The 17,605-nt window shown below is 42.4% G+C and overlaps 1 protein-coding gene across 6 annotated transcripts in view; it reads right to left on the bottom strand.

Moving 5' to 3' along the window:
• The window catches only part of LOC123350278, a 117,786-nt gene that overhangs the window by 48,010 nt on the left and 52,171 nt on the right, over window positions 1-17,605 (bottom strand). For all 6 annotated transcript variants that reach the window (XM_044988771.1, XM_044988775.1, XM_044988773.1 and 3 more), the window contains 5 exons: window positions 16,651-16,713; window positions 10,638-10,658; window positions 9,993-10,013; window positions 7,947-7,967; window positions 5,921-5,986 (listed from right to left, as the gene is read on the bottom strand). In XM_044988771.1, coding sequence (XP_044844706.1) covers window positions 5,921-5,986; window positions 7,947-7,967; window positions 9,993-10,013; window positions 10,638-10,658; window positions 16,651-16,713 — 192 coding nt within the window. The remainder of the gene's footprint in view (window positions 1-5,920; window positions 5,987-7,946; window positions 7,968-9,992; window positions 10,014-10,637; window positions 10,659-16,650; window positions 16,714-17,605) is intronic.

The raw sequence follows: 17,605 nt of genomic DNA, 5'->3' as shown, positions 1-17,605 counted from the left end.
CAACTAACCCTGTAAGTGACTGAAGTCCCCATGGTTTCACTTTTCTGTTTGAGCTTGTAGAGCAGCACCACAGCCTGAAGGGTCTGTACTCAACTCCCGCTCCACACCAAAATTTGGACTTTGAACTATTGTGGGGTCTACTGTGTGACTGGGGAGTGCCAGCCCTGCAGAGACCAGCAATCAAGGGGAAGAAAACCAACCTGGGGGCAGCTACCTAGAGCCAGCTGGGACCTAAAACTCCAGACCAGGGAGCCAGGAGAGGACGTAAAAGGTGTTTGTGAGAAAGGCTCCTGAAGAGGGACGGGTGGAGGTATAGGCACAAGGGATAGATATGGAATCGGGTATCCGTATCCAATGAATTCCAACACCCACTTCTCTGAGGTGAAATTCTGCCATGTTGGGTAGAATGTGGTCAGATGGTCATCAAACTGATGGATAGTTTCTGATAGTGGTAGCACATGGTCTGGCATGGTGGCAGTGCCTCAGGGACTCAACCAAGTTCTCAAAACTGCGGTTTTGAGGTAGGTGGGTTAGATGTAGATGAGTGTGGTGGGGGCTGTATAGGTTTAGAAGGAGGTCTCTGTTATCTCCACTGCAGATCATAGTGTCATTGAGCTAGAAAGAAAGCCAGAGGTCAAGCCAAAGGTTGTAGAGCAGTTAAAGGTTGTAGATCAGTTTTTAAACTAGGAGATGGGGGAAAGCCGACTGCTGCAGAGGAGCGAGTGGATCGGACACAGACTTCTCTTAGGGGAGAGTCTGATGTTAGAGAATCTCCAGGTTATAGTCAGGAGCAGAGGAATGAGAAGTATAATGTAAGGGCCGGATCAGATGATAAACAGTCACATAAAAAAGAATCTGGCACATCAGAAAAAGGCAGGCTAATAAACAGGGACAAGTTTTTAAAGTGCTTGTACAAAAATGCCAGAAGTCTAAATAATAAGATGGGTGAACTAGAGTGCCTTGTGATAAAGGAGGATATAGATATAATAGGCATCACAGAAACCTGGTGGACTGAGAGCAATCAATGGGACACAATCATTCCGGGGTACAAAATATATCGGAAGGACAGAACAGGCCATGCAGGGGGAGGAGTGGCACTATATGTTAAAGAAAGTGTAGATTCAAATGAAGTACAAATCTTAAGCGAATCCACAGGTTCCATAGAGTCTCTATGGATAGAAATTTCATGCTCTAGTAAAAATATAACAGTAGGGATCTATTATCGACCACCTGACCAGGACAGTAATAGTGATGATGAAATGCTAAGGGAAATTAGAGAGGCTATCAAAATTAAGAACCCAATAATAGTGGGGGATTTCAATTATCCCCATATTGACTGGGAACATTTCACTTCAGGATGAAATGCAGAGATAAAATTTCTCGATACTTTAAATGACTGCTTCATGGAGCAGCTGGTACAGGAACCCACAAGGGGAGAGGCGACTCTATATTTAATCCTGAGTGGAGCGCAGGAGCTGGTCCAAGAGGTAACTATAGCAGGACCGCTTGGAAATAGTGACCATAATACAATAGCATTCAACATCCCTGTGGTGGGAAGAACATCTCAACTGCCCAACACTGTGGCCTTTAATTTCAAAAGGGGGAACTATACAAAAATGAGGGGGTTAGTTAGACAAAAGTTAAAAGGTACAGTGACTAAAGTGAAATCCCTGAAAGTTGCGTGGGCCCTTTTTAAAGACACCATAATAGAGGCCCAACGTCAATGTATACCCCAAATTAAGAAAAACAGTAAAAGAACTAAAAAAGAGCTGCCGTGGCTAAACAACTATGTAAAAGAAGCAGTGAGAGATAAAAAAACTTCCTTTAAAAAGTGGAAGTCAAATCCTAGTGAGGCAAATAGAAAGGAGCACAAACACTGCCAACTTAAGTGCAAGAGTGTAATAAGAAAAGCCAAAGAGGAGTTTGAAGAACGGCTAGCCAAAAACTCCAAAGGTAATAACAAAATGTTTTTTAAGTACATCAGAAGCAGGAAGCCTGCTAAATAACCAGTGGGGCCCCTTGATGATCAAAATACAAAAGGAGCGCTTAAAGACGATAAAGTAATTGCAGAGAAACTAAATGGATTCTTTGCTTCAGTCTTCACGGCTGAGGATGTTAGGGAGATTCCCAAACCTGAGCTGGCTTTTGTAGGTGACAAATCTGAGGAACTGTCACAGATTGAAGTATCACTAGAGGAGGTTTTGGAATTAATTGATAAACTCAACATTAACAAGTCACCGGGACCAGATGGCATTCACCCAAGAGTTCTGAAAGAACTCAAATGTGAAGTTGCGGAACTATTAACTAAGGTTTGTAACCTGTCCTTTAAATCGGCTTCGGTACCCAATGACTGGAAGTTAGCTAATGTAACACCAATATTTAAAAAGGGCTCTAGGGGTGATCCCGGCAATTACAGACCGGTAAGTCTAACGTCGGTACCGGGCAAATTAGTTGAAACAATAGTAAAGAATAAAATTGTCAGACACATAGAAAAACATAAACTCTTGAGCAATAGTCAACATAGTTTCTGTAAAGGGAAATCGTGTCTTACTAATCTATTAGAGTTCTTTGAAGGGGTCAACAAACATGTGGACAAGGGGGATCCGGTGGACATAGTGTACTTAGATTTCCAGAAAGCCTTTGACAAGGTCCCTCACCAAAGGCTCTTATGTAAATTAAGCTGTCATGGGATAAAAGGAAAGGTCCTTTCATGGACTGAGAACTGGTTAAGGGACAGGGAACAAAGGGTAGGAATTAATGGTAAGTTCTCAGAATGGAGAGGGGTAACTAGTGGTGTTCCCCAAGGGTCAGTCCTAGGACCAATCCTATTCAATTTATTCATAAATGATCTGGAGAAAGGGGTAAACAGTGAGGTGGCAAAGTTTGCAGATGATACTAAACTACTCAAGATAGTTAAGACCAAAGCAGATTGTGAAGAACTTCAAAAAGATCTCACAAAACTAAGTGATTGGGCAACAAAATGGCAAATGAAATTTAATGTGGATAAATGTAAAGTAATGCACATTGGAAAAAATAACCCCAACTATACATACAACATGATGGGGGCTAATTTAGCTACAACGAGTTAGGGAAAAGATCTTGGAGTTATCGTGGATAGTTCTCTGAAGATGTCCACGCAGTGTGCAGAGGTGGTCAAAAAAGCAAACAGGATGTTAGGAATCATTAAAAAGGGGATAGAGAATAAGACTGAGAATATATTATTGCCCTTATATAAATCCATGGTACGCCCACATCTCAAATACTGTGTACAGATGTGGTCTCCTCACCTCAAAAAAGATATTCTAGCACTAGAAAAGGTTCAGAAAAGAGCAACTAAAATGATTAGGGGTTTAGAGAGGGTCCCATATGAGGAAAGATTAAAGAGGCTAGGACTCTTCAGTTTGGAAAAGAGAAGACTAAGGGGGGACATGATAGAGGTATATAAAATCATGAGTGATGTTGAGAAAGTGGATAAGGAAAAGTTATTTACTTATTCCCATAATACAAGAACTAGGGGTCACCAAATGAAATTAATAGGCAGCAGGTTTAAAACAAATAAAAGGAAGTTCTTCTTCACGCAGCGCACAGTCAACTTGTGGAACTCCTTACCTGAGGAGGTTGTGAAGGCTAGGACTATAACAATGTTTAAAAGGGGACTGGATAATTTCATGGTGGCTAAGTCCATAAATGGCTATTAGCCAGGATGGGTAAGAATGGTGTCCCTAGCCTCTGTTCGTCAGAGGATGGAGATGGATGGCAGGAGAGAGATCACTTGATCATTGCCTGTTAGGTTCACTCCCTCAGGGGCAACTGGCATTAGCCACTGTCGGTAGACAGATACTGGGCTAGATGGACCTTTGGTCTGACCCGGTACGGCCTTTCTTATGTTCTTATGTTCTTATGTAAGAACTTGGGGTAGGGTGATTTCTACCTGGTCTTTTCTTCTGTGCTGTGTATAAATGTTGAGTGATCTCCATGTTGCTTTTAAGGAATGCAGAGATTCATTAATTCAGTTGGAGAATAGTTTGGAGATTTTGAATGGCAGATCCCCTACTGTATGAGTGTATTGTGTTGTTCATGTGCTGAGTTACGTTTCTTGTAAATAGATAAGTAGCATTAGTTATTTTTCCAAAAGACAGCACCCCTGTGTTCCAAGCCCAAATAGGAATCACCTTGGGTGAAGGCACCAGGTGCTGAAATAAAGATCCCAAGAACCAATGCATGCCAGGAGGGAAGACAAGCCACCTGGATTAGGGAGGAGGCTTAAGCCACAGCAATGTAATAGTAACCTTGTAACTCTTACTATTTTAGTGTTTGCTTATTATTTCATTGATTTTAATAAAAAATCAATATAACTATATCTGTATCACTGTGAGCTTCCTGTAATACCCCCACGGGTCCTTTGTAAATTCTGTAAAGCCTGGTTTGGGACAAGAATTTTTATGTTCTCATCAAAGAGACTGGAGAGCCTAAAACTCATACTAATTTATATTAATAGTTAAATATTATTAATATTCGTAATTAAAAGTATTTTTAAATGATACATTAAATCAATATAATTAATACACCCTGGATCAGTTTACAAGGAGAGGCTCATTTTTAAGGAGGTTTTTGATATGTAAACAAGATGTGAAAGAATACACTTGTCTACCTTACAGCAACATCTCTCTTGAGGGCTCACAGATGAACCATGAAATGATCAACCACACTTGTTACAGGAATTCTAGCTTTCCCAGACATACCACAGAGAAAGAAAAAATGAGGAGAAAAAGATGTGCAAAAATATTTTTGCCAAAAAGAAAGAGTTAGATTAGGTAGGTAGCTTATGTTGATAGCTCTGTGTGTGTCACGGCCTGCTTCTGTGAAGTACTGAGCATCCTCAATTCATATTTGATCAAATTAATAAATCTTATTCAGGTGTAACTCAGGTAAATTCTCAAAATTGTAGATAGTTCTTGGAAAACATCCGCTTAATTTGCATCAGCAGTCAAAAATGCTAACAGAATGTTAGAAACCATTAGGAAAGAGAATGATAATAACAGAGAAAATAACAGAATGCCAGTATATGAATCCATGGTATGCCCACACCTTGAAACTGTGTGTAGTTCTGGATACCCATCTAAAAAATGTATGTTAGAATTGGGAAAAGTACAGAGAAAGGCAACAAAAATGATTAAGGGTATGGAACAGCTCCCATTCGAGAAAGGATTTAAAAGACTAGAATTGTTCAGCTTGGAAAAGAGATGATAAAGGGGGAATATGACAGAGATTTCTGAACTCATGGATGCTGTGGAGAAAGAGAGAAGGGAAAAGGGAAATATTATTTACCCATTCATATAACACAAGAAGAATTAGGGATTACTTAATTAAATTAATAGGTCTAAAACAAACAAACAAACAAAAGGAAGTACTTCTCACACAACACACAATCAACCTTTGTAAATCATTGCTAGGGGATATTAAAATCACAAATTGTATTTTAAACATATTGAACATTGCAAATTAGCCACTTTCAGTGAGGTTCATGTGGACACATATTTGGATCCAGTACTTTTGCTATCAGTAAGTTTGACCTGCATTGTGTTCTCTCTGCTGCTGTCAGTCAGCTTTTCCATTATTTCTTTCAAGAAAAAATAACCTCATTCACTTGCAATCTGACAGTTTTCACATTGATTCCAGTGGTAAAAGAGACCATTGCGATAATTTAGTCTGATCATCTCGAGAACACAGGCCAGAGAACTGCCCCAAAAGAATCCTTAGAGCAGAATTAAAAAAAACAAAATCCAATCTTGATTTAGAAATTGCAAGGTTTGGAGACAGCACCCCAACTCTTGATAAATTGTTCCAATGGTAAACCATCCTCACTAATAAAAATTTACACCTTATGCAAATTAAACAAAAGAAAATTAAGTTAACTTACTTTTACATATTCCAAGGAAAAGTATGATGGTATCAGCAATACACAGCAGTAAACAGATTAAGGCACCTACGGGAAGATAGAATATATTACTATCACCACCATCTAGCCACAAACATGGCAGGTATTTCTAAGGGTTACAGTTTTGGACCTAAACAATAATGGATTTTTGATGGGCTATGAACAATGATGGGATATGAACATATGTCTCTGCTAGGAGATGTGGACTCTAACTAAGGGTCCTTAGTCTGGTTTAACCCCACTATTCAAAGACAGAGCGAAATAGGATCAACTAGGAATCTTTTGTTACTTTAAGCACTCAGTAAGAGCCGGAATCACGTGTGGTGGGACAGAGTTTCTGCCCAGCCTCTTAAGAGCTAAAAGTCACTAAGAGCTGACAGTCACTAAGAGTTTGGTGGACTCTCAAGAGACTGACCTGCAAAGGTCACAGCAGAGAGGCAGGTGGCAGGAGGTGACCGGCGACTGGAACAGGTGGGGGAGGAATAACGGCTGGTAGGGCAGCCAGCAGGGGAGAAACCATGGCTGGCAGGGAGGGCAGTAGGGAGGAATAGTGACTGGAGGGGCAGCCACCCAGAGCAAGTGCTCAGATGGCAGAGCAAAAAAGGTGCGTTCTTCTCCATATGAGAGGGGAACTCACACAGAGGCACCTCTGAACTCTGGGTCCTCACCAAGGGCAATCACTGTGAGTGGGATTTGGTGAAGGATCAGGGAGGGGTATAGAAAAGGAAGTTTTGGTTGTAGAACTCAGGACCAGGAGGCAGTAGACTCTGCCCCATGTACTCTGGGATGGGTGTCTTTCTCACAGCTTTATCTTTGTCAATCCTGCTCGCGGCATTTTCCCCAACTAAGGTTGGATGACTTCCCTTCTTTCATTAAAAGTTCCTTTCTTACACTCAGAATCTGTGCTTGCAAATGGGGAAGTTTTGCCCTCTCAAGCCAGTTTTCTGTTGTATTCTTGAAAAAGAATCCCTAAATATTGGACTGAGCCCTGGCACTACCAGCTCCACCTGGCAGAAGGGTTACAATACAATCAATATGAGCCATGTTGGTGATCTCCCCTTCCTGTTGAGTGTCTCTTACATGCTCCAATGAACCTCAGCCAAACTAACCCCTCCACACTAAGTTTATTTTGCCCCATGGAAGAGGAGGGTTCAGCTGACTACCATGATGTGGCCTTTCACCAGGATGTCGGAAAGCCCTTTAGCGGGTGCTGGGATCCATGCAACTGAAAATGCTGGAGGGACTGGTGTGTGGGAAGTGGGGATAATGCACATTGCCCCTCTTACTACCCCCTCTGATTGCACAGACAGGACAATACCGCACATAATAACCATTAATAGGTAACTACCTTCCTGCCTGGCCCTTACACAATGAAAGTTTTAGTCATGATCACTGAGTATTTGTTTCATTTTCAGAAAACTTAGAGAAGAAAATAGTGACTACGAAGGTTCTTGCTAAAATTGTCTGAAAAATGTTGGGCTCTAATCTCTCTTCTAATCTTCTATACAGGGGGGATGGGCATATGACTAGCCTCATAGACTAAATGGCAGAGGAAGGCTCTTTGCTGAAAACTTTTCATTCAAGACATTGCACCTATTTCCACTATTGAATGTTTTTGCATGATTGGCCCAGGAAAGGGAGTGAGTTACAGAACCACAGAGCCCAGAAGAGACCTCCAGTGGGGATTGTGGTCTATGGGATGAACAGTTCCTCCTTGAGATCTCAGGCAAGGAGAGGACAAAGCACTCTTAGCACCCTGCTGTCAGAGACAAGGGAGGCCAGGAAACTGCTCTGGAAAAGAGCATCCTGGTACATATAGCCCAAGACTCACGAGTACGAGGCCTCATTTCCCCTCAATCTCATGCTCTGTGTCCACTTTACTTTGTGAGGTGAGAACTCTCTGGATACCAAGGAGACATCCCTGGGAGGGACTCTGGCTATCATATGTCCCATGCTAGGGAAATGCCAGGCTCTTTCTCTCAAACTGCAGCCATCGGAGAAAACTTACATTTGTCCTCCCACGGTTTATCTTGAAAAAAGAAAATACAAAGAGTTTTCATTATATTCACAATATGATTTGAGGAGAAGCCTAATCCTGCTCCTTCTCATGTAAATCGTTTTACTTGATTTCATTGGTAGAAAAACTGGACCCTGGATTACATAATTATAATTGGCAAGAGCACAACTTGATACGTCCTCAAATATGTGATTGTAAAGTTCACTTTTTCCCCTTAGTTTTCTCCCACAAAAAAGGCACAAGGGTTTTCACACATGATTCTGTCCCAGAAGACAGAGGCCTCAAGGACACAGAAAACCTCCCTCTCATACATGTGACAGTCATATAAAATCAGTGCAGTCCTAGAGCCAGATCTAAATTCACTGAAGTCAATGGGAGACTTTCCATTCACTACAGTGGATTCTGAATCAGTCACTTGACACCAGATTCACAGAAGAACGTAGCCATCTCAGTGCCTCTTTAGGTGCCTAAGTCCAGGACTGAAGCATCACTGACATTACCAAAGCTAAATCTCAATTACCAACTAATCCTGTAAGTGACTGAATTCCCCATGGTTTCACTTTTGCTCTGTTGCATCTTGGAGCCTGAAGAGTATGTACTCAACTCCCACTCCCAACTAAAATTCGGACTGTGAACTATTGTGCAGTTCAGTGTATGACTGGGGAGTGCCAGCCCTGCAGAGACCAGCAATCAAGGGGAAGAAAACAAACCCAGGGGAAACTACCTAGGAGCTCCCTAAGACTACAGACCAGGGAGCCAGGAGAGGACCTAAAAGGTGTTTGTGAGAAAGGTCCCTGAAGAGGGATGGGCTGAGGGATAGGCAGGAGGCATAGATATGGAATCGGGTTTCCGTTACTGTTGAATTCCAACGCCCACTTGTCTGAGGTGATATTCCACCATGTTGGGTAGAATGGGGTCAGATGGTCAGAAAATTGATGGGTAGTTTCTGATGGTGGCAGCACAAGGTCTAGGTGGAGGTGTCTCAGGGACTCAACCAAGTTCTCATAACTGTGGTTTTGAGATAGGTGGGTGAGATGTAGATGAATGTGGTGGGGGCTGTCTACATTTAAAAGGAGGTCTCTGTTATCGCCACTGCAGGTCATAATGTCGTTGAGCTAGAAGGAAAGCCAGAGGTCAAGATCTTGGGATAGGGTGATATCTATCCATTTTTTTTCTTCTGTGCTGTGTATAATGCTGAGTGATGTTGCTTGAAGAGGCAGAGTGGGAGCTGGAAGAAGTGGGGCGGGTGTAAGGCCTTGAGGAATAGGTATAGTAGGGGCATGGCCTGGTGTAGAGAGGAGGTCAAGCACCCCTGAAGAAATTAATAAGTTGGTGCCTGTGCCTACACTGCCCCCCACTCTACTGAGATGCTTTTTCTTCTTTCTTGTTCTTTTCTTCATCCAAAAAGTTTTTTTCTGCCTGAAATAGACACATTTAAATGGAAAGTTTCTGCCAACACCTTGCTCTCATACTGAATACACCGGACCGGAAGACAGAGTATCTAGGTTCTATTTCGTGCTCCAGCAAACATTCCTATGTCATTATAAGCACTTCCTTTGCAGGGAAATTGTCAAACAGCCGACACTGGGTGCTCTGCACAGGATGTGGTTTCCCCATTTGGGGGAAGCTATTTGGGAAGGAAAATTCTCCCTCCATCCCTGAGGCACAGGATGGAGTGTCTGCATGGCCTCAGTTACTACAAGGTCAGGCACAGCACTAGCAACTTGGTCCTGCCACACTCCCTATCCAGAGCTTTTTCATTCAACGGATATGTTCAGTTTCTGTAGTGCATGGATGTTTTTTCTATCATACCTGACTGCTCTCTACCACTCTGACTTTCTTTGCAAAATGCTGGTGAGGTCTCAGTTTGATGATACACCACAATTCCAGAGTAATCTACCCAGACCCTCCACTTCCCAGATGTATGGGGTACACAATGATAGCATCCCTTCTGCAGCTGAAATTGTTGGAATCAATACAGGGCACACAAAGTTTGGTCAGTCAACTTTAAGTATTGAGGAAAGTAGGCAAACTCACCTTTTTCCTCTGTGAGTTCCTCTGCAAAAGAAAAGTGGGGAGGAGAAGACAGTTCAGTGCATGTCCATTGACTTATTTATTGAAGAGGGTGAATGAGAATTTTTATTTGTTGATTAGCATAAATATTGGTCATGGGTACAGAGCTAGCTATTCAATCCATGGGCTAGCCCCATTCCTACCCCGCTACATTGTAGATAGAGAACATTATATTCTTGCTTTAATCAATTTAAGAAGAAGTTTCATGGCCACAATTAATTAGCAAGAGATGAGTATGACACACTACACTCCTCTGCTAATATGGATTCTGCTATGAAAGGAGCAGTAACACCATTTGCATCACGAGCTGCATTCCATTTGCTTATTTCAATGCAGAGTCCTTTCAATGTGTGCATTATCTTTCATACTGTATCTCTGCAAGAGCGTTATGGTTCTTGGAGAATACAGACCAGTAGTGGGTGAGTCTATTTAAATTTCAACAATGTATGAGCAGCACTGCTCAAAACAGCAAGTGCTCATATGTTATTGACAAAATTATCAAAAACAAGAAAGTGGGGTGAGGTCTAATAACTCAATCTTTTTTCCTTTCATTGTACAAGATTCCTACACAGCAGTAGAGCATGCGGAAGAAAAAGACCACAGACTTACTAATTCTCTTTTCCAAGTCTCCTAAAAAAGAAAAAAATGTATATATAAAGATAACAATAGCACCTTTTGTAATAGTATAGTCAAAAACAAGGATAACTAATAGTTAAGCTATGAAGTTGTAGTATTTGGAGAATAGCTGTGAGGGAGCAAGTGGCAAAATAAACCTCATACTGTCTAAGGCCAGAAGGAAGCACTCTCATCATATATAACATGGGCCAGAGAACTTCCCCCCAAAAATTAATGTTAACACTAAAGTACATGATTTGAAAAATTTCCAGTGATGGAGGATCCACCAGAACCCTTGATAAATTGTTATAATGGGTGATCACACTCACTCTGAAAAATATAAGCTTTATTTCTAGTCTGACTTTCCTAGTTTTACTTTCCAGCCATTGGATTTTGATAGACCATTCTCTGCTAGACTAAAGAGTTTGTTTGAAATAGTTCTTCTCTATTTACATACATATAGAGTGTAATCAAGTCACCTCTTGTCTGTGGTCAGCTAAACAGGTTGAGCTCATTGAATCTATCACTATAACACATGTTATCTAATCCTTTAATCATTCTGGTGCTCTTCTATGAACCCTCTCCAGTTTGAAAACTTCCTTCTTTAGTTTGGGAAACCAGAATTGCACACAGTATACCAGTAACAGTGCTAAATACAGAGCTAATAGAACCCCCATAGTCCCAATTAAGGTCATCCCATGCACTCTGGTGTGGTGCCTCGTGAACACTTTCCTACCGAAGAGCTTGTGTGAGCTCCAGTGAACAGGGTACAGTTTTTCTGAGACAGAAATTGCACTCATAGGCAGGCCCCACCAATCAGCTCCTCCCCCTCCAACCCAGAACCTCCTGCCTGCCACTGATCAGCTGTTCTGCAGAGAGCTGGAGGCTCTGCGGGAAGGAGCAGGGGGAGGAAGAGGCGGAACGAGGGAGTGGAGCTCCTAGAAGAGGGCGTGTAATGGGGCAGGTAGAGGCAGAGTGGGAACGGGAAGAGGTGGAGCAGGGGTGGGGCCTGGAGGGGAGCAATATAGAAAAGGTATAGAAGGGGCAACATGTTGCCAAAAGATGTTGTGAAGGACAAAAATAAAACGGCTTTTAAAAAAAACAATAAGATAAGTTGATGGAGGATAACTCCTTCAATGGTAATTAACGAAGAAGGTCACAGTTAGCCACACTGCTAAAACCACTTAATGAGCTCCTTGGGCAGAACAAGGCCTGGAAGTGGACTGAAGCCCGTGATGTTGCATTTAACAAAGCTAAGGCTGCATTGCTAAATTCTGAAGTTCTAACGCACTTTGATCCATCCTTACCCCTGCAATTGGCCTGCGATGCCTCCCCTTATGGAGTGGGAGCAGTCGTGTCACATATTATGCCTTCGGGAGAAGAGAGACCTATTGCTTTTGCTTCACGCACTCTAAGCAAAGCAGAAACTAACTACGCCCAAATCGAATGTGAGGCATTAGGAATTGTTTTTGGAATTCGGAAGTTTCATCAGTATCTGTTTGGGCAAAAGTTTACTCTTCTCACAGACCATCGACCTCTGACGTCAATTTTTGGACCCTACACAGGCATTCCCCCATTAGCTGCTAGTCGTATGCAACGTTGGGCATTGTTACTTTCAGCACACACATATGAAATCAAATATCGGAAATCCACTCTGCACGGCAATGCAGATGGCCTCTCAAGGTTGCCTTTGCCAGTCAAACATCAAGATAGTGCCCAAAAGGAAATCTTCTACTTTGAACAGGTAGAGAATACACCCATCACTGCTACTCAGATAAAGAAGGCAACTCGCGTTGACCCAGTATTTTCCCAAGTTATGGACCTGGTGATGCATGGAAAATCTCGACAAACCTCTCCGGTCTCACCCGACCTTGTTACCTACATGTCCAGGAGGACGGAGTTATCGGTCCAATCTGGTTGTTTGTTGTGGGGGAGACGTGTCATTATTCCACCACCATTGAGATCACAGATGTTAGAACAGCTACATTCCGATCACTGTGGAATAGTGCGCATGAAGGAAATTGCACGAAGCTATTTTTGGTGGCCTGGATTGGACAGTGCTATTGAAGAGAAGGCAAAAGCTTGTATGTCATGTCAGGGTGTGAGGAATGCACCCCAGTGGGCACCTCTACACCTCTACACCAATGGGACTGGCCAGAAAACCCGTGGCAATGTATTCACATTGACTTTGCTGGCCCCCTTGAAGGAAGCATGTTCTTGGTGGCAGTAGATGCCCATTCTAAATGGCCAGAAGTCTCTATAATGCAGTCCACTACTGCAGAGAGTACTATCCAAAAACTACGAGGACTCTTTAGTCGTTTTGGTCTGCCAGAACAACTTGTGAGTGACAACGGACCACAGTTTGTCTCTCAGGAATTTCAAAATTTTATGAAGGCAAACGGGATACACCACATCACGTCAGCACCATATCATCCATCCAGCAACGGATTAGCTGAAAGATTTGTGCAGACAATGAAACACGCTTTGACATCAGCAAGGGGACAACACGCCATTCAAAAGCGTCTGGATACCTTTTTACTTTCCTACAGAAACACACCTCATGCTACGACCCAGGCATCCCTGGCCTTTCTAATGATGGGACGACAGCTGTGCACTTGCTTTGATCTGCTGAAACCTTTTGAACCCTGACAAATTGTGCAACATCAGCAGCAATATCAAGTCATCAGACGGGCACCCAGAGCAAAAGACCAAACCTTTAGCCCGGGACAGCCAGTTTTGGCTCAGAATTATACTTCCAGAGATAAATGGGTCCCGGCCACAATCATCACTCAAACAGGACCTGTTTCCAACACAGTTCGGACTGCAGAGAATCTTACCTGGCGGCGACATGTAGATCAGCTGTTGCCAGGTCATGCCAGTCCTCAGGACACATCTGCAGTGCCGGCGGCTGAGATACCCCTTTGCCCAGCACGAGCTGATACCACCTCCTCACCTGTTCGTGCTGCGGACCCTGAGCCCATGGTACTTTCGGGTGCAACAACACCAGAAGTTCGCCGTAATCCACCTAGAGACAGAAGGCCTCCTCATCGGCTGGATCTTTAGCTAGGGTGAACCCACAGTTATGGGGCAAAATGATCCCCAGGGTTTAGCCGGGAATGGAGGCAGTCTACCCTCCTTCTCTAGTCTAGTGCGTGTTTTATTTAGGGGATGTACTTATTGGGGGGGAGGAATATGTTGTGTATTTGGTTGTCATGGTTTTTGTTGCTATGGCAACTGAGTTAGATTATTAGGGGATAGCTCAGCCTGTTTCGGCCGGTTGGGTGAGCTCTGTGTCTGTAAATAAAATGGTAGTTTTGTTAGCTGTCTGCTCTCTGGCCTCAAGTGATTTCTTCCTAAACCGGCTGCCCCCAAGGATATAACACCCAAGCTGGGATCCAAGCACCCTGAACACCCAGAAGGATTTGATTGAGGGGTCCTGGTTGTGCCTCCAAGCTCTGCTGTAGCCTGCGTTCCTGCTGTCCAATAAACCTTCCGTCTTACTGGCTGGCTGAGAGTCACTGTGAGTCCCAGGAAGAGGGGTGCAGGGCCGGACTCCCCCACACTCTGTGACAATGTCCAAAAGTTTTAAGACCAGTGAATGACTATATTCACTAGAAATATATGGAAATACACTCCTCTTACGTAATCTAGCTCTCAGTGTTCATAGCACTGAAAGAAAGGCAGGCAGAAGGTCAAGATAGTCTAATTCAGCCCAATCTAATTCCCACTGAAATCAATGGAAGCAATCATACCCTTATCCAGTTAACTGCTGTTGGAAGAGCAAAAACATTTTAAAGCTTCATACTCCCCTATAGTGGCTTTTGGCACATGGAATAACGAATCATATTTTCATATCTGCTCTATCTTTGTGCCTGGGTGATAAGTGCCCCTTCCTGAGGGATTAACTGGTACATAGGAAATCTTACATTATTCAGAATGCTCTTCTTTCTTTTCTAGAGAAGGAGAAGCAAACAAACTCAAAGAAACTCAATTTCAAGGAGGTTTTTGACATGTAAACAAGATGTGAAAGAATACACTTGTCTACCTTACATCAAGATCTGTCTTGAGGGCTTCCAAATGAGCCATGTAATGGTCAAGCACAATTCTTGAACCTGTGAGAGCAGCATGTAAGGCTCCTAGTGGCTGTGAAAAGACCAAGTAGCTGCTTTTGAAGCAGGCAAGAAGGCCTTAGATATCACTCATTCCAGATCAATTCTAGCTTTCCCAGCCACACCAGAGAGAAAGAAGAGACAAGGAGAAAAAGATGTGCAAAAAACTATTTTTGCAAAAAGGTAAGAGTTAGATTAGGTAGGTAGCTTATGTTGATAGCTTCGTGTGCCACTGCCTGTTTCTGTGAAGTACTGAGCATCCTCAATTCATATTTGACCAAATCCAACTTATTCAGTTGTAACGCCGGTAAAATTCTCAAAAGCATAGATAGTTCTCAGAAAACATCTGCTCAATGTGCATCAGTAGTCAAAAACGCTAACAGAATATAAGGAACCATAAGAAAAGAAGTAGATTATAAGACAGAAAATAACATAATGCTACTACATAAATCCATGGTACACCCACACAATGAATACTGTATGCAGTTCTGGACACCCCATCTAAAAAAATGTATGATAGAACTGGGAAAAGTATAGAGAAGGGCAACAAAAATGATTAAGGATATGGAACAGCTCCCATACAGGAAGAGACTTAAAAGAATTGGACTGTTCAGCTTGGAAAAGAGATGACAAAGGGGGAATATGACAGAGATCTATGAAATCATGAATGCTGTGGAGGAAGAGAAAAGGGAAAAGGGAACTATTATTTTCCTATTCGCATAACACAAGAACTAGGGGTTACTTGATTAAATTAATAGGCTTAAAACAAACAAACAAAGGGAAGTACTTTTCACACAACCCACATTCAACCTTGGAACTGATTGCTAGGTGATATTAAAATTCGCTAATTGTATTTTAAACATCTTGAACATCATAAATTAGCCACCTTCAGTGAGGTCCATGTGGACACATATTTGGATCTACTACTTTTGCCTACAGGACATTTGACCAGCATTGTGTTCTCTCTGCTGCTGTCATTTATCTTCTCCATTGTCAGTCAGTTTCTCCATTGTTTCTTTCAAGCAAAATTAACCTCTTTAACTTGCAATATGATGGTTTTCTCACTGATTCCAAGGCCAAAAGAGACCATTCTGATCATCTATTCTGATCACCTCTAGAACACAGGCCACAGATCTGTCCCAAAATAATGGGAACAGCTCCCATATGAGAAGAGATTTAAAAGACTAGGACTGTTCAACTTGGAAAAGAGATGATAAAGGGGGAATATGACAGAGATCTATGAAATCATGAATGCTGTGGAGGAAGAGAAAAGGGAAAAGGGAAATATTATTTACCCATGTGCATTACACTAGAACTAGGGGTTACTTGATTAAATTAATAGGTTTAAACAAACGAACAAACAAAAGGAGGTACTTTTCACGCAACACACAGTCAATCTGTGGAATTCATTGCTTGGAGATATTAAAATTAGCTAATTGTATTTTAAAGATCTTGAACATAATAAATTAGCCACCTTCAGAGAGATTCATGTGGAAAAATATTTGGATCCAGTACTTTTGCTATCAGTACATTTGACCAGCATTGTGTTCTCTCTGCTGCTGTCAGTCAGCTTCTGCAGTGTTTCTTTAAAGCAAAATTAATCTCATTCACGTGCAATATAACAGTTTTTTTATTGATTCCAAGGCTAAAAGGGACTATTGTGATTGTCTAGTCAGATCACTTCTAGAACACAGGCCAGAGAACCGCCCCATAATAATTCCTAGAGCAGAGGGTTTTTTTTGTTTTTGTTTTAAATAACATTCAATCTTGATTCAGAAATTGTCAGGGTTGGAGACACCACTGCAACCCTTGGTAAATTGTTCCAATGGTTAATCACCCTCACTATTAAAAATTTACACCTTATGCAAATTAAACAAAAGAAAATTAAGTTAACTTACGTGTGCATTTTCCAAGAAAGATGACGATCACACCACTAGGCAGCAATAAACAGATTAAGGCAACTATGGAAAGATAGAACATGTTAGTGTCACCACCATGTAGCCTCACACATGGAAGGCATTTCTAAGTGTTACCGTTTTGGACCTAAACAATGATGGACTTTTGATTGATTATGATGGGATATGAATAAATGTCCCTGCCAGGAGATGTGGACTCTACCTCAGGGTCCCCCGTCTGGTTTTACCTGTTCCTCCCCGCTATTCAAAGACAGAGGGAAATAGGCTCCTTTTGGAGTCTCTTTTTAAAAATTATTATAAGTGCTGAATAAGAGCTGAAATCACGTGTGGTGGGACAGTGTTTCTGCCCAGCCTAAAAGTCAGGAAGACCTGAAAAGCACTAAGAGTTGGGTGGACTCAAAAGAGACTGATCTGCAGAGGTCATAGCAGAGAGGAAGGTGGCAGAAGGTGACCAGCAACTGGAACAAGTCGGGGAGGAATAACATCTGGTAGGGCGGTAAGCAGAGGAGAAAGCGTGGCTGGCAGGGAGGGCAGTAGGGAGGAATAGTGACTGGTGGGGCAGCCAGCCAGAGCAAGTGCTCAGATGGTGGAGCAAACAAAGTGCCTTCTTCCCCAAATGTGAGGTGAACTTACAAAGATGCACTTCTTAACCCAGGGCCCTCAGCAAGGGCAATGACCATGAGTGGGGTATAGTGAAGGAGCAGAGATGGGGACAGAAAAGGAAGTTTTGGTTGTAGAACTCAAGAAGAGGACGCAGAAAAATCTGCTCCACACACCCTGGGGAAGTTGTCCTGCTCACAGATTTATCTTTATGAAATCTGCTTGTGGCATTTTCCCCAATTAATGTTGGGTGACTTCCCTCCTTTCATTAAAAGTTTCTTTCCTACACTCAGTGTTTGCGAATGGGGAAGTATTGCCTCTCAGAGGCATCCCGGGG

Source organism: Mauremys mutica, chromosome 15 (assembly GCF_020497125.1).
Source record: "Mauremys mutica isolate MM-2020 ecotype Southern chromosome 15, ASM2049712v1, whole genome shotgun sequence".
Lineage (NCBI taxonomy): Eukaryota > Metazoa > Chordata > Testudines > Geoemydidae > Mauremys > Mauremys mutica.
Note: the sequence above shows the minus strand (reverse complement) of the source record. Positions and strands in the feature narration are given on the sequence as shown.